Raw genomic sequence first — 21794 nt, 5'->3', positions numbered from 1 at the left:
TACGGGTTGGGCACAAACCCAACCCGAATTGACATGTTCACATCGCGAACTACACCTATTAACTCAAGAACACCAAGTCAATCTTTAGTGCTTTAAGATCCGGACCATTCGGTCATCTTAATTTGTGACTAACACTTAACCTTATGCAAACTCCTTGTAATCATGTGCAATATAATAAAATATAATGCATGGACAGCAGTTTACTCAAGTTGGTTTATGCCTAGTGATAGTCTCGATTATACCCTTGTCCATAGAAAAGACAGTGGATGAGAGTAACATCAATCTTCATCCCTTTGATGGTACCCGCCAGACGAAGATGAAACCATTCACCCACAATCAATGACGAAGCGTTACATGACAATAATGAGTCTCCGTACTGTTGGAGAGACAGATCTTATCATTAACACCCCATAGGGGCGTTATAGATACCATATTGAAACCACCATTAAAGCACCACCAATGGCTAGAAGGAAGAAACAAGTGCATATATATACTAGCGCCCCAAGACCTGAGGGGGTACTGAAACTCTAGCTAATACACTCTCATATTCTAGCACTGAATCTTCTTTCTAGCTATTTGACTTTACCATCGGAGGATTTGTGGCAAGCACCACACCGGTGACTCACACTTCTTCCGTTCTTCATTTACCTTTTCAGGATCTTGTTGGCTGTGGACGGCTTTCCCTCTGGACAATCATTTTGACTGACGATTTCAGCATCATCAGTTTGGCGTCATCTTTGGGAAACGACTTTCTTCGCACCTAGTTTCGAGAACGTAATTCCATTCAACTCACAAGTCCAGATGGAGTCCAACATTAACTAAAATCCTGTAGCATTAGCTCTGCAAATCCAGATGCTTGTAGCCAGCGTGGAGGAACTTACCAGACAGAACCAAGAGATAAGGTTGCAACTACAATAAGAAGACAATCGCTCTGAGACCAACTGGGACAATGGTGAGATAGCCAGAGGAGATAACCAGTCACTTTAGAAGGGGCGAGCTCAGACCTTTTGAGAGAAATGAGAAAAGAAATGGACGAGTTAAGGAATGCGATCAAGGAGAAAATAGATTGGAGTCTAAATAGAATGGTCAGGAGGACAGATTCACCTTTCACCACGGCGATCCTAGAATGCCCGGTACCCTCAAAGTTTTGTCTACCACAGCTCAAGTCATTTGATGGATTGAAGGATCCCTTGGATCACCTCAACTCTTTCAAGACAACTTTGGGTCTCCAACAGCCCCCTGACGAGATATTATGTCGTTCTTTCCCCACCACTATCAAAGGAGCAACCAAGGAGTGGTTCACTAAGCTACCAACGTCGTCCATCGACAACTTCAAGCAGCTGGGCAATTCTTTCCTCCATCACTTTGTCGACGAGCAGCGTCCAAAAAAGCCAGTAGATCATTTGCTTACCATCAGGCAAGGAGAAAAAAGAGACTCTGAGGTCATATGTAACACGTTTTACTCGAGAAACTTTAGAGGTGGATGAAGCAGGTGATAAAGTATAGTTGACAATCTTCAAAGCTGGATTGAAGTCCAGGGAGTTCGTGGTCTCTCTAGCGAAGAATCCTCCTAAAATGATGGCAGAAATGCTTTTGAAGGCATAAAAGTACATGAACGCTGAGGACGCCTTAGCAGCAATAGAAGGGGTAGAGAAGCCCAAGGAAAGAGGAGGACGACCGAAGAGGACTAAAAATGGAATGGGTAGATCGTCAGAATATTGAAGGAAACAGAGGGAGAGATGACAAAAATCCTCAGACGGTAAAATTCACTCCTTTAGTTATGTCCATTGACCAAATTTTAGCACAGATTAAAGATGAACACTACCTCAAATGGCCTAGCCCGTTACACTCATCACCTAACGTGTGGGACAAGAGGAAATACTATCGTTTCCACAAGGATCACAAACATTACATAGAGGATTGTTGGGACTTGAAAGAGCAGATAGAAGAACTCATACGAAAAGGGAAACTGCAGAAATTCATAAAGAAGGGAGATTCCAACAGATCTAGGGATGATAATAAGGGTCAATGCGAAGCCTCTCAGAGGAACAAAGACCACATACCCCTCTATCCACAAAATGCCATAGGGGAGATAAAGACGATCACAAGAGGACCGTCTACAGGGGGATCATTCAAGTCCCTTAAGAAGTCATATCAGAGGTAGGTGAACAGTGTTCATAGGTTGCCACCTATGAAGCAAAGGTGGACAGACCAAGATATTCTATTCTTGGAAGAAGATGCCAAAGGAGTGAAACAACCTCATGACGACCCATTGGTTATTATGCTCATGATTGAAGGATTCAATACAAAGAGGATTTTGATAGACAATGGGAGCTTGGCAAATATCATTTACCTCTTTGCCTTCCAGTACTTGAAAGTGGACCCGAAGAGACTTTGTCTACTCGAATCCCCCCTCATCAGTTTTAGTGGAGACAAAGTGTACCCATGGGGAATAGTAACACTGACGGTCACGGTTGGCTCGTACCCCCTCTAGGTAACCAATAAACACAAGTTCTTAGTAGTAGACTCACCTTCGTCCTACAATGTGATCATAGAAAGGCCTACTCTCAATCATTAGAAAGCAGCCACTTCCACTTATTGCCTGAAGGTGAAGTTCCCAACAGAATAGGGAATTAGGGAAATAAGAGGAGACCAGGTGCTGGCGTGAGAATGTTACCGGGCAGTCTTAGCATCCAAAGAGAACCATACACGGATAATTGAAGAGAAGACGCCAGAAATTGTCGAGAAACTGGAGACGGTTGAGTTGGTCGAAGGAGATCCTACAAAGACAACCTAGGTAGGGACGAGTTTGAACTTCCAGACAAAGAAATAAATCGTCAGCTTTCTGAAGGATAACTTTGACGTTTTTGCTTAGAGTCATGATGATATGCCAAGCATACCAGCAGACATCATCCAACACCACCTAAATGTGGATCCTGAGAAGAAATCTGTCCAGCAAAGAAGAAGAGTTTTCGCTTCTGAACGAAACAAAGCAGTCATGGACAAGGTAAACAAGCTACTCGCTGCTAACTTTGAATAGTTTTAGACCCCTTAACACACAGCCAGATTGAGTAGCCTAGTTAATTAGCCAAGTTGTTACTTAGTCAAATTAAGCAATTCTAGGTTAAAACAATCATATCAAGAATATAAAGTAGCGGAATAATAAATAACACAAGATATGATCACCTAGGAAAACCAAACCGGTAAAAAACCTAGGGAGGATTTTACCCACCGATCCTCAAGGCAAAACTGAATTCACTATGAAAGAATCGAAGTTCATACAAAAGGACTTACAAGCTCCCCGCTCGACTTCCTAATGCTACCTACCAGTAGAACTTACTGACATGACCCCATGCAAGCTCTGAATCCACGGACTCCTTCTTTCTTGAATTCTTCAATCAGCTACAAGCACCCAGGCTTGATATTATTTAAACTTCAATGGTAGCAACCAAGTTGATCATCAAGATGTTGAAGTAATCTCTATCTTGAAAACCCTAAGCTTTGTGTAAAGGAAAACTCCTCTGGATCTCATAAGAGATTTACACAAAACAGCAATGTATGAGCAATAATACAACTGGAGCAACTCTAAAAACGTGGCTAGGGTTTTGCCTTATATACCTAGAGCAAAAACATAAAACCCTAAACGTTTAATGACTTAGGGCTGAGTTGGAAAAACTACAGAAAACGCAATCTAGTCAACTTTCTATCGATCGAGTCTATTTTTCGATTGATCGAGCCATATCAAAATGCCCCAATGCATCTATAGTCTCTCAATTCCAACTTTACAATAATTAATCAACTTTGAGCAAACTTAAACAAGACTAAACATATTGTTTTGATCATGGTTTTCCAATATTACAAATTAGAGTTCTAAATACATAAATTCATAAACCTTTAGAACCTAACAAACTCCCCCTTTGGCAATCCGTGACAAAACACAATTTAAAAGCTCAAAGTTTACAAGTAAAAAGCCCTTTACAAAAATAATGCTCGTAAACTTCAAATTCAATCCTAACTACTATCCATCAGTTTCAAGTGTAGACAGTAGCTCAATTGAATCAACCTGTATATTCCTGAAACACTCAACAAACGCATAAATGCATGTGTGATAGAAAAAAGTAAAACAACAGGTATAACATTCTTGTAAGATTCACACAACACAGAATAAAGACATATATTAATGATCAACTCATAAATATAAATCAATAAGCAGTGAATCACAAAGTAATAAGAATCAATGAATATATCATGTATATCAATCAAAGTAATGAATATACCATGTATATCAATCAAAGTTACTCCCCCCAAACATGATATCCCCAAAAATGATATACAAAGTGAAGCACCTAGATACAATATAAAAACTCCACAAGCTCTTTAAAAACAAAAAGTCTCCCCCTAACTACAAAAAACTCCACTCCCCCTTTTTGTGACGGAATGCCAAAGGGCAATCACAAGTTAGCATCAAAAGGAGGTGGTGAGGGTGAATGAAGACGCGCAAGGTCGGCTCACAGAGCACAAATCTCATCAAGCAGGTCCACTAAAATCTGACCATGAGCCGCCTGAACGGTCACGACAGTCTCCAAGGTATGACGAACATCAAAGTCGGCCGAAGGAGGTAGAGGAACATCAGTAGCAGCATCACCAACAGGATCAGGAACATCCTCACCAGCAGGACCTGTAAAAGAAGAAGGAGGAGGCACGCTACTAGAAGGCTCAGACCTAGGGTGTTTAGACCCAGCTCTAAGATGAGCGGCCCTTTGTCTAAGAAAAGACGCACCTATGGGAGCAATCACATGAACGGGCTCAGAGGAAGGGAAGCCACTAAAATCAAGATAAAGCAAAATCCTATGAATAAAAATAGGATGAACAAGAGCATGAGAAGTAGATGAACTCCTATAAACATCGTTCAAAAAATGAAGAAATAGATAAGGAAAACTAATAGGAGCATCAGTAACCAGAGCGTACAAAAATACACACCGCTTGAGAGAAATGGTGTGAACATGATATATGGGCCAGATAGAATGACAGGTTATCCTAAAGAACAGATAGTGCAATTCGGAAAGCTTAGCAGAAGTGATCCTAGGATCAGAACCCCACTGGATAGAAGTCCCAGTGATGTAAGATAAGACATCACTCAACTTGGGAGACCCATCATAAGGATAGATAGGATTCTGGACCAAAGGTACCCCTAGAGCATCAGCCACTACTCGGAGAGTAATGGTGTACTCTACGCCTCGTATCCAACTCTTAACCAAAGTGTTGGAATCATAGATGCAGATAGAGATGTTCAAAAAGAACTCTCTAATCAAGGCAGAAGGTGGATGAGGATTAGAAATATCCACCAAGGGTAACCAGCCCTGACGCTCAAAGTTTGCCCTAATGGCAGGATCAAGTTCATCTAAGAGAACAGAACGCTCAGCCCAAATCTTTCTTTTAAGGTTTAGCTTCTCAAAAATCTCTTGGTTTTTCTCACTTGGAAACTTCTCATGGTCAAAAGAAGGAGGGGATGGAGAAGAGGAGGGAATAGTCCTACGGGCTCTAGTCTTCCTAGTCATGATGCTAAGGAAAGGACAGAGACACAAAGAGAAAACCAAAAGAAAATAATAAAATAAAACCAAGGGCAGACTGCAAGTTAGCACAATAAAAATAAAAAATCTATATGATGCATGAACAATAACAATGTTGTGATGCATGAACTAATGCAGTAAACACAATTCTAATTATGTTCAATTTCACAAAATTGGCTCGAACATAGAGTTTCTAACAAAAACCCTAAAAACTTTGAAAAACCACTTGAAAATTTTGAAACAAATTGATGAATTGATCATCACACATTGTTGAAAACAGATTAGAATAACCAATTTCAACAAAACAACAGGCCAACTTCATCAATTAAACCCAATTGAACAGAAATCCCCAATTCGGATCAATTACAAGCCCTAGAATTTTTAATTTCTCACAAAACTCAAAATTGATTAAATTAAACTATCAAGATCATGTTTATAGCATGTCCCCACAAAAACCCATTGATCAATTACACAAAATTAGGCGTGAATCAACAAAAATCCCAAAAAGAAAAAGGTCCGAAAATTTAAAGGAAAATGCATGAAAAGATGTAAATAAACTCAAAAGAAAGGGTAAGATAGTCATACCGGCTTGAGGAAAGAGAAACCTTGCAAAAAATCCGGAGGAAAACGACAAAAATTTGGACTTTTAGCCTTGTCGAGTCGGAGAGAGAAAGAAAAGTTTGAAAACTTTTTTGAAAAAGTGTTTGAATCAGTCAAGAACAGTGTTTTAAAAAACTTGATTCGCGACTTTCGATTGATCGAAAAATACATTCGATCAATCGAATCAAACAGCCATTTTAAAACAAAATAAAGCACTTTTTCGATCGATCGAAAATCAGAATGGATCGATCGAACTGGGCAGAGGCTTACAAAATTTTGAGAAAAAATCACAGTTTTGAAAATCACAAACCATAGTTTGAAAACAACTCCTCAAAGCATTAAACTAATTGAAACAAAATGCATGAGTATGAGATGGAATGCTTTTTCAAAAACCCAAGTTTTAATCCCAGTTTCTCTAAAGAAAATTTCAGCCATTCTTCTTTTTAAATTCTCAAGCAAAAAAAATGTTTTGCATAATTCTCAAAGTATTTTCAAACTTGATTGGTCAGACCAACACACACAATAACATGTACAAAGTTTAGCAAAGAGTAACTTGTGTAGTGTGTGCAACTAGCAAAAACTTGAGATACATGTGAGGTGATATGTGAATAGCAATTAATCACAAAGTTTACAAAATTCATTACATAGAATTTAAAAGAGACTATCACCTAAAGAGTTACATCTTATAACTCTTACATCTCCTAGAACAAAAGCTTGCAATCATGTAAGTTTCTTGTATTTTTGCCTCGTTATTATGTGAGATGACATCAAACCTAATAATACACACCAATTTTATTTATGTGAGATGGCATCAAGCCTAATAGTACACACCAATATTAAGCATTAAGCAATTAAGCCGAGGCAACACCTTATGTTCTTTTTGTGCATATGCTACACTTTCTCGAACACAAAATCTTATGATATGCACTAAGGTATTTATGATTGGCTAGTGAGCAGTGGTGAGATGATTATTTATGCCTTTCTCAAAAGGATCAAATCCGGCAGTCAAATAACATGTGACTTCAAGATCAAGACAAAGTGATCAACAACCATAAACATCTTTTCCACATAACATGCACTACAAAGTTCCAACTAGTCAAGTGCAATAAATAAGCTCATTAAAGCTAAACAAGGTACATAAGACATGTTATGTGTAACTAAATTGACCAACCTTATTTTCAAAATCCAAGAGAAATAATGTCAAACACAATTTGCTTTTCTCTTTTTTTTTTTTAATTTCAAAAGAGAAAACAAATAAATCCTAGAATGAAATGCATGAATGTAATGCAATGCAAATCCTAGAAAAAAAAAACAAAAGAAACACAACAAAATCAAAGATGATGTAAAAAGATGAGAAAATTATGAGAACCTCCAGTATCCAAAAATATCACAACGCAATGCCCTTTAATCTAACCCAAAACCCTCATAGTTCCTGGTGAAGGGCTGCCCAACAAAGCATATAAAGTAATATCAACCTTATTGAACTGAAACTTTGCATTAACCCCCACTTCTACAACTTCAACTTCATTAACCTCTTGTACTTCTTCTATCATAAATAGCTTAAGACCTTTACACTTGTGTCTGGGCTGCCATTTCTCATCACAATAGTAACAAAGACCTTTTTTTCTTCTTTCTTCCATTTGAGTTGAAATAATCTTTTGTATAGGAACTCTTGCCTTAGACTCATTCTTATTGTCAGATTTTTCCATTGGTTGTTCTTGCCAATTGCTTATGCTAAACTCAGAAAATGGCCTATACACCTTCTTGCAAGTGGACAAATACTCTTCTTGAATTTTAGCTAACCCAAAGGCAGCATTTAGAGTTCTTGGGTTTTGCATCCTCACTGCCAATCTAACTTCATCTCTTAAACCACTCAAAAAACAACTAAGCTTGTGAGATTCAGAGAATTTTCTAATTCTGTTACTTAACATCTCAAATTGGCTCTTGTAAGCAACCACAGTAGTAATCTATTTTAACTTGCTTAAGGCTTCCATGGGATCATCATATGATGAAGGTCCAAATCTAACTTGAATGACCCCGACAAAGGTCTCCCAAGAATCCAGAGATCTCTCACAATCTTGGAACCATATCAATGCCTCATCATCAAGATGATAAGAAGCATTCAAGATCTTTTCTTCCTTAGGTATTTCATAGTAACGAAAAAATTGCACAACCCTAAAGATCCAAGCAGAAGGATCACCACCACTAAATCTGGGAAATTCTAACCTGATAGGCCTAGGAATTAGAGCACCTACCTCAGGTTGTGGATGGCGTATGGGCTGTTGCAACACCTCTGCTTCAGGACAATGATTTTCTTGGTGATGAACTGTTCTTTCCCCTTGATTAACTTGTTGCTGTACTGCTGGTAACCTCTCTTCCATCATAGCTTGCATTCCTCTGAAATTGCTATCCAATTGTTCCAATCTTCTCGAAATAATTTCCATGGTAGAAGCATGATCATCCAGTCTCTGTTGTACCAACGAAACAAAGTCACTCAACAAAGAATATCTGGTTTCTTGCACCATGGCTGAACCAGATCTGATATCAAATGTTAAAGTCCTTAGTAATTCACTCTTTAATTCTCTGACTCACAATATGGTAGTTCTTCGAGGGAACTAGTCCTCCACTGATTCTTCGAGAGAATCAACCTCCAAGTTAGTCTCAATGAGAGCTAAGTAAATGTATTCTTATTATATTTCCTCTGTTACAATCATCTCAGTCTTATACTAGTTATTGCCTTATTGTTGGTACATCAATTACAACTCATACTCCAACTTACTCCAACTAACAATGTACAACACTTTGATGCTTGCTCTAACTGATTTTGTACAAGTACCTACTGCACACAATTATCATAGCTGTGATGTCTAGTACCTAACAGATTGGCAAAGTTTAGGTGTTTTTATTTTCATATTTTGGAACAATTTCAACGATATCAGTGTTTACTTTTTATTTATTAATTAATTAACTAATGTTTGCGCTGTATATTGCTAGTATCATAGCATAAATAATTTATAAATTAAAATTTTATAAAGAATACTTATAAAAAAAAATGTATAAAGACTAACTCCTCATTCGATAAGATCTTGCCACAATATATTCTTAAATTAAATAAAAGGTAATTCTATGTATAGAGACAATCCGGATAGAACCAATACAGTCCACTATACGTTTTTTTTTTTTTTTTTTTTTTTTTTTTTTTTTTTTGAGAATCAATTAAAGTCCACTATCTAAAATCATGGACTCAACACAACACTTCAAGCTAACATACCATAGGTCTATTGGAAATCGTGATTGAACCCAAATACTGTGAGTTGAACTCACTTTTTTAAAGTGTAGCAGTTTTCATATAAAGTTCAGAAATTAGGTATTATTTTTCAACCAAATGACTCCTTTGTGTGCTGCTGGGGTGGCTTACCAGTAGAGGAGGCAATCTGTTTGGTGAAAAGTCGGTAGACAAGGTAGCATTTAATTATTGGCAGTTGTCAGCAATAAGTTTCAAACACACACAAGATTTCACTTCTTCATTAACAAGTTTTCCAACTTTCGCAGATGTATTACTATTGCCACTATAAATGTGACCTAAGTTATAGACCAATAAAAAAGTGCAGTCAGTGGCAAGGAACCTTCGCTACTTGTTAAAAATGTTATCAATTTGTGTCGTATGAAAACTTATTGCTACACCAAACTTGAGAGAGTATATGTATTTATCATTTGTTATTGTTTTATATCTTCATATATTAATGTGTATATAATTGAAAGGAATTGACAAACCAGGGTAAAATATGAACATTCAAAAAGAATATGGGCTTCGAGAAGAAAGAATATAACAGATATTTCTAGGATTCTAAATCGAAAGAATATAACAGATATTTCTAGGACTCTAAAATTAGAGTCCAAAGATGTGAAAAAAGGGTGTGGTCATTTCAACAGCATTACACACTTTGATAATATAGGAACGTGGAATACACGAGGTTTCTATCCAAATCCAATCGTTTGATGCTTTAGACATCAAACCTGCTATCATGCCATCAAGCTGAAACGCAAAACACATTTGATGCTTTAGACATCAGACATGCTATTATGCCATCAAGCTGAAACGCAACACTCGGTACATCTCCAGTTCCAAGGATTGGATCAAGGTAACATCTAAGCCTAAAGCACCACGCTGACAGGGAGTGTGGCAAACATAAGGGCTGTATTGTGCAGCTTTAGATCGTGCTAAACTCAATGAAGTGTGTGACATAGGCTAAGTCATAAACTAATTTCTTTTTTTCTTTTTTCTTTTTTCTTTTTTTTGAGAAGAACTAATTTCATTATTTGAATAGTATGAAAAGTAAGAATTCTAACTGAAATGCAACAAATAGAAAGATTACTAAATCATATGCAAACTCATACAATGAAGCAGAGGCATAAGCAATACAAAACAAGTCAAGATTGTTCAAAGAGAGTCAGGAAATAAACAGCATATAATCTTTGCCTTTAGTATTTCAAAACAAACAGAACTGAATAGTCAAAAAGTTACAAACTAAAGATCCCATGCCAACTACCATCAACTAGACATGCCTCCATCCGCCAGAATGCAAATTAAATTTGGTAGCAAACTATCATATGCCATGATATCCATCTATTAAAGAATTAAGCAAAACTGGACGAATTATTGTTATTACATTTTCTAAGTTCCCTAGCAAAATAAACTGTAGAAAAGTAAACATATCCTTTGCAAGTTTCGTTCTTTGTCCCTTAAACGGCTGCCACCAATGCTCTTCAAAGTGCCAATCTTTTGAGCGGGAAAAAGTTGTTTAGTCCAGCTTCACGGAGGAGAACAAGTAATGCACAAACCAGAATGATGAAAGGAACCCAACTGTGCCAGTTGCCAGCATGATTGCTATAACCATGAAGAGCGAATATCCCAAGTAAAGAGTGGCAGAGACAGGTCCACTCAAACTCTTGAGATCAAATACAAGATAGTTTATGGAGTACAAGAAGATGTATATGGCGACAGAACCAGAAGCAAAGAATGACTTCCACCACCATTTCCAATCCTCCAGAACCAACGACACTTCAGCACACACCACCACAAGAAGGATCATAACAATAAAGAGGAATCCAAAGGCATGGTATACACGGCCCATCCAAATGCTAGACATGAAAAAGAATAGCTCAATGAAAATGGTACCGAAAGGGAGGGTACCAGCACCAAGAACAAGCAGCCAGGATGGGTATTTCTGAGCTGGGATTTCCCGAGGAATCTGGTTGGTTCTAACAGGGTATTCAATATGAGGTGCTTTTGCCCCAAAGTATCCACCAATTAAGGTCAGGGGAACAGAGATGCAGAACCAGAGCAGAAGCAGAATAACAAACAGAGAGAATGGAATGGCCCCTGTGCTGTGACTTCCCGACAAAAGGAAATTCAAAGTGGTGAGGACCAAAAAGGCTATACCAGGGAAGAAACAAGCAGCCTTCCATGAGACCGAAGCCCATCCTTTGGAATCACCGCAGCCAATAGTCCTCCAGAGACGAACAGCGACATAACCAGCTGCAATACCAAGTATCATATAGATAAAAAGCATACCTGTAATAAGTGTTCCACGTGAAGCCGGTGACATGAATCCAAGAGTTGCAAACAATATCGTCACAACAGCAATTCCAAGAATCTGAACCCCAACTCCAACCATGATACACAAAAGGGAGGCATTGTTTGGGGCACGGAATGCATCCCCCACAACAAGCTTCCACCCAGATAATTCCTCATTCATCTGTGCTTGTGCCTCCTTGTCAAGTTCCTCATAACAGGTCAGATCCCGCCTAACAGTCCTCAAGAAGATGACTAGCACAATACCAGCAAGGAATGTGATCACCATTAGGGAGTTCAAAATGGAGAACCAATGGACTTTTGCTCCCTCCATCTTCAAATAAGCATCCCATCGCGATGGCCACTTGATGTCACCCTCCTCAAATTCAACCTCATTGGTAAAGACAATCGGCTGCCCTTGCTTGATCGGCATTGACACGGTGTTTGGATCACATTTCAATTTATTTGGGAACTTATCATTCGGTTTCAACTTGTTCACTGGATCAGCATTAATCATTACAGTACAAGGCACAACCTCAAACCCAACAACCATGTATCCAGGCAGACCCGAATCCCTTTTGTAGTAAAGCCTCCTTTGAGGATCTTATCTTGTTCAATCTGATGGTGGATGTACTGATCTTGTGAAAGATGTGGTGATAGTGAGGGAGGGAGTAGCGGTGGTGGCGGTGGTTAAGTCTCCTCTCTCTCTCTCTCTCTCTCTCTCTCTCTCTACTCATCTCACTCTCAGATATGCATTTTAGTCTCAGATATGGGTTTTTGGTATTATTGGTGCTATTTGTTTTTAGTCTTAGATTTGGGTTTGTTGTATTTTATTGTTGTTTGATTTCTCTAGCTTTCGATTGTGGTTGTAAGTTGTTCAGGTTTGTGTTCTTTGGGTTTGATTTATTTTGAGTTTCTATTCTTCAAATACAAAATCACCTAACAGCTCTGACCTGCTTAACCAATGAATCAAGACACTTGGTCTGACATGAATATTTCGTCAGCAGCAGGTCCATTTTCCAATAACCTGATCAATCTAGTAGGGTTAGGTGTGGTCAACCCCAACCTCAATCCGACCCGACCTATGGATAGCCCTAGCTATGTTTCATTCATTTTAAATCTAAATCAATTCAAATTTGTGTTCATTTTGAAGGCACAAATGTCTACTTTCCATTAAAGCAAGTGTCACTTAGAAATTTATTATCGTGGAAAAGATATCGATCGGAAAAAAAAAAAAAAAATCAACTTTTAAAATTTGTGCATATCGAAACTTTGTTGCCTTTGAGGAGTTTTTGATCTGCCCTAAAGCCTAATACAGGATTATTTACACAAACTAATATTGACATATTGTCATTAGTTTCCTAACATTTCTTTGAACCATGATGAATTTGATAATGTATTATCTCAAAAACAACATAATTAAGGCAATAAGCAAACAACAAATTTTATCTTGATTGTTTGCTTACAAGCCAATAAATGACTTGTTTATTTTGGATAACTATTTTCAGGGTGAGATATTTTTGAATGAGAACTTGGTCTCGTTAGAACTACCTTTTCTTTTTCTTTTTCTTTTTCTTTTTTTTTGGTTATTAAGAAACTGTTTAAATAGATTATAACTAGCCTCAATTCTTTTTCTTATTAAAGAAGCCATTTTAAGCCTTTAACATTCAAATAAGATTGATGTTACAAACTTACGAAATAAAACTATGCTTAACTTACAAAAGGTATGATAGAAATATCAATTATTAGATATGCGATAACAAAATTAATATGATGTTTGGCTATCGAGCCTCTAATTGTGTAACAGTAATTTCATTGCTTGAGTAAAATTGGTTCTTGCTTGATGAAGATGACTCTTTTTCTACAAAAGAAGCAGGCTCTTTAGGTTCAGGTAATGAACTCTCACCATGCAACATCATAACTACAGATGACATGTTAGGCCGATCCTCAGGATGTTGTTGCAAACATAAGAAACTAATGCGCAGGCAACGTACAATCTCCAATAGAATGCAAGAGTCCTCTAAGCAAGTATCAATAAGTTCTAAAGGCTTGCCTTCTTTCCATAATTTCCTCATTATTTGTGAAATGGAGAGTCAATGTTTTGATAACTCACATTTCCAACAAGGTTTTGACCATGGCTTGGACGGAAAGATCCTCGATTTTTCTTTCCACTTAATATCTCCAACAACAATATTCCAAAGCTGAATACATCGGATTTTACTGAAAATAGACCATCAATGGCATATTCAGGTGCCATATAACCACTGCAGAACATCATTAAGAATAAAACACTTTGATTAGGAAAAAAAGTTGATAATAGAGCAAGTTAAGAATACTTACTAGGTTCCAACTACTCTATTTGTATTTCCTTCAGTCTGATTTCCCCCAAAGATTCTGGCCATACCGAAGTCAGAAATTTTTGGGTTCATCTCACTATCAAGTAAAACATTACTTGCTTTGAGATCTCTATGTATGATCCTCAATCTAGAATCTTCGTGAAGATAGAGAAGCCCCCGCGCAATCCCACAAATAATGTTGAAACGCATAGACCAACCCAAAACTCTAGCTCTTGTTTGATCTGGCAAGTTTATCATTCTTGTTTATACTAAGTCCAACTATACAATAGAACAAGAAATTGGAATTTATTTAAATAAGAATTAAAAATTGACAAATTTTTACTCCAAACTAGGTCAGGAAAATGTCCTCCACTGGCATTAATTTACATAATTTATTAAATAATTGGAATTTATTTAATGTTACTAGATAGTAGATTGAGGAACTTTTCTCTAAATTGGTTTGGAGAAACTTTGTCCTAAAAAAATATATGAAATTTGGCAAATAACTATTAAGTTTTTGAGAAGTTCAAACCAAAAATGAAGGAGTCTAAGCTTTTGTTGGACATGTATTCATAAATTAGGATTGTCTCATGTCCTTCAATGCAATAGCCCAAAAGCCTAACAAGATTACGGTGTTGCAATTTGGCAATCAATGTAACTTCATTTTTTAACTCATCCAATCCTTGCATAGAACTTTGTGAAAGCCTTTTCACAGCTATTTCCTGTCCATCTGTTAGCGTACCCTGGAAATTCTCATTTATTAGTAGATTTTATTGATATTGAATATGATGAGAACTGCTTTTTCTATGGTATGGTCTTTATAAATCATCTTGTAGGTTTACCTTGTATACGAGTCCAAAACCCCCTTCACCGAGCTTGTTAGTGCTTGAAAAGTTGTTAGTGGCAATGGCTATGGTAGCTAGGCTGAAGAACGGGACCCCTAAGTCTTCACTTTGGTCTTCAATGTTCTGGTCTATCATCATATTATTCTCCATTTCATCTGATAAGAGCATGATGGTCTTTACATTATATAAAAGAAACCAAAATATGACAACTATTAAATTCAGTTTAGACCTATGAAAAATTATTATATTACGAAATTCTTATATAATTTCAAATTAAATATAAGACAACCATTATATAGCGAAATTATTATTTAATTTCAAATTAAATCAATTATATGATCCAAAATTTCAATATTGTGTTCCAACAAACAACAAGTCGCCAAGCCTTGTTGCAGAATAATAAAAGCAATAAAAGAATGAGACAAACGATATATAGTTGGAGTTGATTTTTCTCTCTAAAATTGGGTTTTGAAGAGTCTATTGGAGATGCTCTAAAGTGGAAAGATGATGGAGAAGTCACAGAAAGGATAAAGCACTCCAAGAAAAACTTTTCCAAAGGGTAATCTATTCTAATTGAAAATCAATTACCAAAGGAGTTTTACAATTTGTTGTAGTTATACTATAGAGTCTTAGGAGATAACTCATGCTTATGACCACAACTAGTTTAGAACTTTGAACTTTATTCTTCAATGGATCCCTTCATAAACGACACATTTGCGTGAACAAACTAGAAACTTTGGCACACTCTAAGGTGCTTTCTTGAAGATTTGATCTAAAGTGAACTAACGGGAAGAGAGACATTGAGGTTTCAAATTTTGGATCACAAGCCTTTTATAGAACTAAAGGATTTTGTCATGAAAGCTCATGGGATGAAAGACATGGGTTTTCTCTCTAAGAGCATTATTATTGGTGGTGCTAAAAAGACATATTTCTATTTTTAGCAACACCAATTACAAAATTGAGGCTGCATTGGTGGAGCCAAAGCCAAATATTTTGGCTTCTCAACTACAATGCACAACTACTTTTGCTAGTACACTGTAACTCAAATGTTTTTTTTTTAAATATTTTATTTTGTGTTCACACTTAACTCTCATTATTTTATTTTCCTTCTCATTTCCCGTTACCCTCTCTCTCCTCAAACTCCCTCATTTGCTCTCTTTTTCCTCCCTCCACCTTTACCGATCTGCTACCCAACCGCCACAGACCCACCTTGCTGATCTCGCTTCTCTGTCTGTCTCTCTTCCTTCTTTATCTTTGCCCAGTTTTGGAATTGGGTTTCTTCCTAGATTGCCATTGGTACAAACAAGATTTGATTTTGACAATTTGCTCTCCCTTGAGGGCTTAGATTTGGATAGCTTTGAAACCATCGACATTAGTGGCCTGTTTGGATGGAGAGGGGAAGGAGGGAGAATGGAGGGAAGTAGAATAGAGTTGGCTAAAAATAAACTAATTTTGTGCTAAATCTACTATACTCCCACTCCCTCCCCCTCAATCTAAATGGACCATAGGGGCTAATTTGGGTGTTTTGGACAGAGTTTTGTATCTATCAAAAGGGGTTATCGAATTTGATGTAGAATTAGAAGAAGTAAAAGAAGAATGGTAAGAGAGAAAGAACTTAAGGCAATCTCTAGAAGCTTCAATGGACATAGAAGAAGCCTCACTGCTGGGTTTGTGGTGGTGGTGATTTTTTTATTTATTTATTTAATTAGAGTTGTGGTGGGCTGGTTGTGGTTGTGGTAGTGGGTGGTGGGTGGCTATGATTGCGTTGGTTGTGCTGGTGGAGGTGGCTCTGGGTTTTGCTTCAGACGAGAAGGAGCAATAGAAAGAAAGAAAGAGGCATATTAAAAGAAAAAGAAAATAGAAATTAATAAAGAAATAATATTTAAATGAAGAGGTAAAAAAATAGAACCACTAATGTTGGGTGTATTGTAAAATGAGATGTTAAAATAGATGAAGTAGCTTTTTGAGTTGCTAAAAAACTAAAAAAAAAATAGCTCCACCAATGTGGATGCTTCAAGGTTGCGTTTGGTTGGGTGAAAAGTGAGAACAAGGAGAATAGAAAATAAGGGAGAAAAAATGGTTTTTTTGTTTGTTTGGTTAGGGTGGAAATTGAAGAGATTCTAGTTGAGCGTTGGTATTTTCTCCTTGGGTCCACTAGAATTGTTTCTCCCAAATTTGGGGTTATTTTAGGAGAAAATTTGGGGAAGAGAGTGGTAGATGAGAAAATAACAAATTCACCCTCTCTCTCCATTGTGATTATGTGCTTAACACTGTTCAGTTTTTTTTTTTTTTTTTAAGTGCCTTTTCTCTTTTAATCAAAATTTGGCTTTCCCCTTTCTTTTTTGAATCAATGGTGGGTTTTTTTCTTTTCTTTTCTTTTAATCAAATGGTGTTTTTCACCCCTAATCATGTGTGTGTGTGTGTATATATATAATATTATATTATAACAAAGAAAAAAATTTTAATATGATCTATTTGTTGATTTTTAATTATAGAATGTTATTCTATAAATTTTAATTGATGATAACTAATGTATACAAACTATACTTTTTATCCTCTCATTTTTCTTCTCAACAAAATAAATGAGTTTTCCATCTCATCACTTTTCCACTCTAAAACCAAATAACATGAGAGAAAATTAAAATGTCTTCTATTCCCCAACTTTTCTATCCCCTCCTCATTTTCTATCCTCCAATAAAATGAAACCTAAGTGCTGAAGACTTCTTGCTTCTCTAGAAGAGCTTACTTTTTGCCTCTCTAACATCAGACTCATTTTAGTAGGTGTTTATATGTAGGGTTAAAATTCTTATTTAAATAGGATTCAGATTATGTTTTTGCAATTCTCACTCTAGTGAGCCTCAAGCTAAAGTTAGGAAGGGCTTGCTTGAGCAGGCTTTAATGAGCCACATGAGCTTGTATGTATTTACTTGCTTGAGCTAGCCTTGATCTCTGCTCAAGTGAGTACATAAATGAACCCTTTTTTACATCAAATAAATTACATAAAAAATTTACTTAACACCCATATTCTTCTTGGTAAATATTAGCATTGATGTGTATACCACGTTATATATGCTAGAGTAGATGTGAAAGAGAAAGCATAGAATAGGAATACAATAACACGAGAGTTACGTGGTTCAGTCTTGTAGGCTTACGTCCACGGAGGAAATTCTTATAGTTTACATCTTTATTGAATTTCAAAGTGTAGTACAAAACTCGTGTTATAATGAACCATAATATTAGTATATATAGGAAACTAAATCTAGGTTACTAGTACAAGTAGGATACTTGTTTTGCACACAAATTAGGTGGGCTTGCGCCTATTACATTGGGCTAATATGTCTAATATATCTCTAAGGTGGGTTTGGGTCTATTACATTGGTCTGATATCTCTAAGGTGGGCTTGGGCCTATTACAATATATCTAATATTGTATATCATTTAAATTTCTCTTTTAAATTAGAATACACCACAATTGTATATGACTCATCACGTTAATGAAAGTAATCTCCCTTCCAATGTTTAACTTTACATACAATTCGTTAATTTTAGCAAACTCATTGCCTTGAATATGCTTGTTTTAAATTCTAGACTTAGATAAGCCTACCGAAAGTAACTTGGTCCTTCGAGGATAGAATAAGAACATTGCAAAATTTTCATCGAATAAACCCACTTGCTATATGCACTACAAGTATTTCAAGTTTGCTCACAATCGTGGTCTAGTGACATTGTTTAATTGACTTGGGTAATTCTTTCAATAAGCTTATGCAAATTTTTTTTCCTTAAGCATGATTTTATATTAAGATCAATTGGCTATATATCACAACTTTTCTTGTTCATCATCTTATTAGCTGCTCTGTACGATTCTAGAAGTTAAATTACACAATCTTGCAGTATCTTTTCCGAAGTGAGTTAGAGAAAGTAATATTACCTCTCAAGCTTGTCGTTTTGCAAAGGCCGTAGCGAATCAAGAGCACCCCAAAAACCAAGGCAAAGGCAGCCACAACTATTACTATCACCTTCATCTTTTGCTTGCCTTTAACTACTTCATGGTTGAATTTGCAATAAAACATATGGAAACAAAGATCTTAGTTTGGGTTGCACATCAAAATACGAATAAGTTGTACTACAGGATTTGATGGCACATCGATCAAAATACGAATGGTTAAATTAGCAATAGAAAAGCAAAAATATTTTAGGTACGGCAATGAAGACTATAAGCCCATACCTTGCTCTGAAGCAGGCATTCGAATATATACTTGCTGCCTATAATCTGCAATCGGTTTAAAATCGATTAGATCCCAATACCAGACGACGCAGCCACTTCCTCCATCTGGACCATCTCTGATATCTGAGTTTGAGTAAGCCATGCAGGAACAGTTGTTCAAACATTTGACTCTGCATTCGTCAAGATTCATACTCTGGTTCACCCAAGAATACGTGGTATCTGGCAATTTGTACCCAACAAATTTAACAAACCCAATTTTTTCTTTATCCTGGCAGCTCAATTGCGTACTGCGTACACATCCCTTAGACCACTCATCTGGAATCCATGTTTTTGCTGACTTAGGCTTGAATCCTTGTATACATTGACAGATAGGTGACTCATCAATGACACAATTTCCATAAACACCACATAAATTATAAGTGTCACATTCGTCTCTTGGAAAATGTAAGTACTGGATCCATTTTCCATTGTCCCATATGTAGCGTTCATACTGAGTTTGGTTCAAAACTGCTCTTGAGATTACAGAATGCTGATCGAATATGAAGTATACCTCGTCCTTGTTGGAGAAAAAACTGAAGTTGAAATATGGGATGCCCCTTACCTCGGGTACACCACTGAAACCAAGACCATTCCATGGGCCAGTCCGGAAAAACATCTTGGAGCCTCTCTTCATGACTAATTCAGGGTAATTATGATGTTCAATCCCAAAACTCAGTTCTCCTGGAGAGGGGTCATCTGGACTCTTCCATGCAGTTAGGCGTCTTTCAAGACCAGTCCTCAAGTCCCATCCAAGCTTCATCCCTGGTAGCCACGTATCAGAAGGATAGTCAAAGCTTTGCCACAAATAATTTTCTGGGTTTTCTTCATGCACTTCTCTTAATACTAGATTTCCTGAATCTAAAAGCTGTACCATTGAATTCCCGGCCTCTTTTGTTGAATTTGCCAACCAAACAACAGTTGAATTTTGGTTGAGAAGAACAAGACTACCTGAACTGCTTACCATCAACACGCCAGACGAGTCTGTGATTGGATTGCGCCGGTTTGCTACCCAAACAACCGTTTTAATTGGGATATTGTTGTACCAAATTCCCAAGTAACGGTTAGTGGAATCACCTGGACTGAAAAACCCCAGAACAAAGCCTCCATCTTTAGAAACCAAGGTTGTGGCCTCACTATCACTTAGGAATTGGGATCGAGTAAGGTTGTCAGTGGCATGTGAGAATACAAAGTAGAAAAGAAAAAAGCTGGAACTTAAAAACACAAAAACAGAGATGTCCATTGCTTTCTGTTCTTTGAGCTAGTAGCCAACAAGTTAAAGTGAATTGGGATCGAGTAAGGTTGTCAGTGGCATGTGAGAATACAAAGTAGAAAAGAAAAAGGCTGGAACTTAAAAACACAAAAACAGAGATGTCCATTGCTTTCTGTTCTTTGAGCTAGTAGCCAACAAGTTAAAGTGAGACCCATTATGATGAGTAAAGACTACGACATAGAAAGTCATGCATTGACTCAAGCAAGTCGTAGCTCTTTTTAATTTCTACAATTTGTTGTGAACAAGAATTTCCACATTACTCCCTTTCGTAGATGTCACATTTTTTTTAGTTTCTCACCTTGTCTTGATCCCAACTATTTCTGCACTAGGATGTGACAGAAAGGTCGACAAAGGAATGCAATGGTGAGCACTGGAGCTCTAGGATTTGGAATTCTATAAGGTTGTGTTTGGATGACAACATTTGGATTTGGATTTAAATTTGAAATTCATTGATTTAAAATGCCTTGATTTGAAATCCTTTGATTTTAAAGTTCCTTGTTTGGGTCTTTCTAAACAAAGAATGATTTAAAATTCATCATTTCAAATTCCATTGTTTTAATACCTAAATTTAGATTTGGATTTGGATTTGGATTTAAGGTCAATAAAATATATTTTTTTAATTATTATTTTTCTTAATCCTTCTACATTTTAATTTTAGTAACATTTTTAATAAATAAATGAGGTAATATTAATAATTAAATTGACAAGATAATAACTAAATATCTTTAGTCATAAACAACTAAAAAAATATCTTGCCAATTATTGGCAACTAAAATTTTTACATCAACTAGAGAGAAAACCCAAATGCATGGATTTTTTCATAAAATTCAAAATCTCAAACTAAAGTTCATAACAACTAAACAGTTATATATCAAGAGAGACAGATTAAATATCCAAAATATGTGTATTTTCTTACCATTTCTATTATGTTTTTCAAATAATATAAAATTCAAAATAAGAAAATTACAATACATAAATATAAATATAAAGTCTCAAATCTCATTGCCTCTTCCTCATATACTTCCATCTCCTCTCTTTTACGTTTTCATTGAATGGATATATCTCTTCCATTGTTGGTCATTTTTGCCTCTGTTTATTTTTCAAAATACAAACAATAAGAATCTATAACTAATAAAAAGCTGCCTAATGCCACAGAACTGATCCAGGCCACAAGATTGAAGCTAACTATGAAAGCTAGACTAAAATCCGACCAAGCAAAGATACATCACCAAATGTAGCAAAGAAAGTGAACTACATTAACTCAAGACAAACATAGAGTAGGCCACATTGTCATAAAAAGACACTCAATGAAGCCAAATTGTTTAACTACAGAAG

The 21794-nt window shown here is 36.5% G+C and overlaps 2 protein-coding genes across 2 annotated transcripts; both read right to left on the bottom strand.

Moving 5' to 3' along the window:
- Nucleotides 1-10629: 10629 nt before the first annotated feature.
- LOC112017248 (transmembrane 9 superfamily member 11-like) lies at nt 10630-12492 on the bottom strand. The gene has a single exon (XM_024049718.2). The coding sequence runs from the start codon at nt 12296-12298 to the stop codon at nt 10973-10975; it is 1326 nt and encodes a 441-aa protein (XP_023905486.2). The 5' UTR covers nt 12299-12492; the 3' UTR covers nt 10630-10972.
- A 905-nt stretch (nt 12493-13397) lies between these two features.
- On the bottom strand, nt 13398-20581 carry LOC112017234 (G-type lectin S-receptor-like serine/threonine-protein kinase At4g27290). Its single transcript, XM_065781846.1, has 7 exons — nt 19151-20581; nt 18854-18967; nt 14924-15081; nt 14614-14824; nt 14086-14323; nt 13852-14009; nt 13398-13816 (listed from the first exon to the last, which is right to left on the bottom strand). Exons 1-7 carry the CDS (start codon nt 20427-20429, stop codon nt 13527-13529), a joined length of 2448 nt encoding a protein of 815 aa, XP_065637918.1. The 5' UTR covers nt 20430-20581; the 3' UTR covers nt 13398-13526.
- Nucleotides 20582-21794: the final 1213 nt, after the last annotated feature.

Source organism: Quercus suber, unplaced genomic scaffold, assembly GCF_002906115.3.
Source record: "Quercus suber isolate HL8 unplaced genomic scaffold, Cork oak 2.0 scaffold_280, whole genome shotgun sequence".
In the NCBI taxonomy this organism is placed as follows: domain Eukaryota; kingdom Viridiplantae; phylum Streptophyta; class Magnoliopsida; order Fagales; family Fagaceae; genus Quercus; species Quercus suber.
Note: the sequence above shows the minus strand (reverse complement) of the source record. Positions and strands in the feature narration are given on the sequence as shown.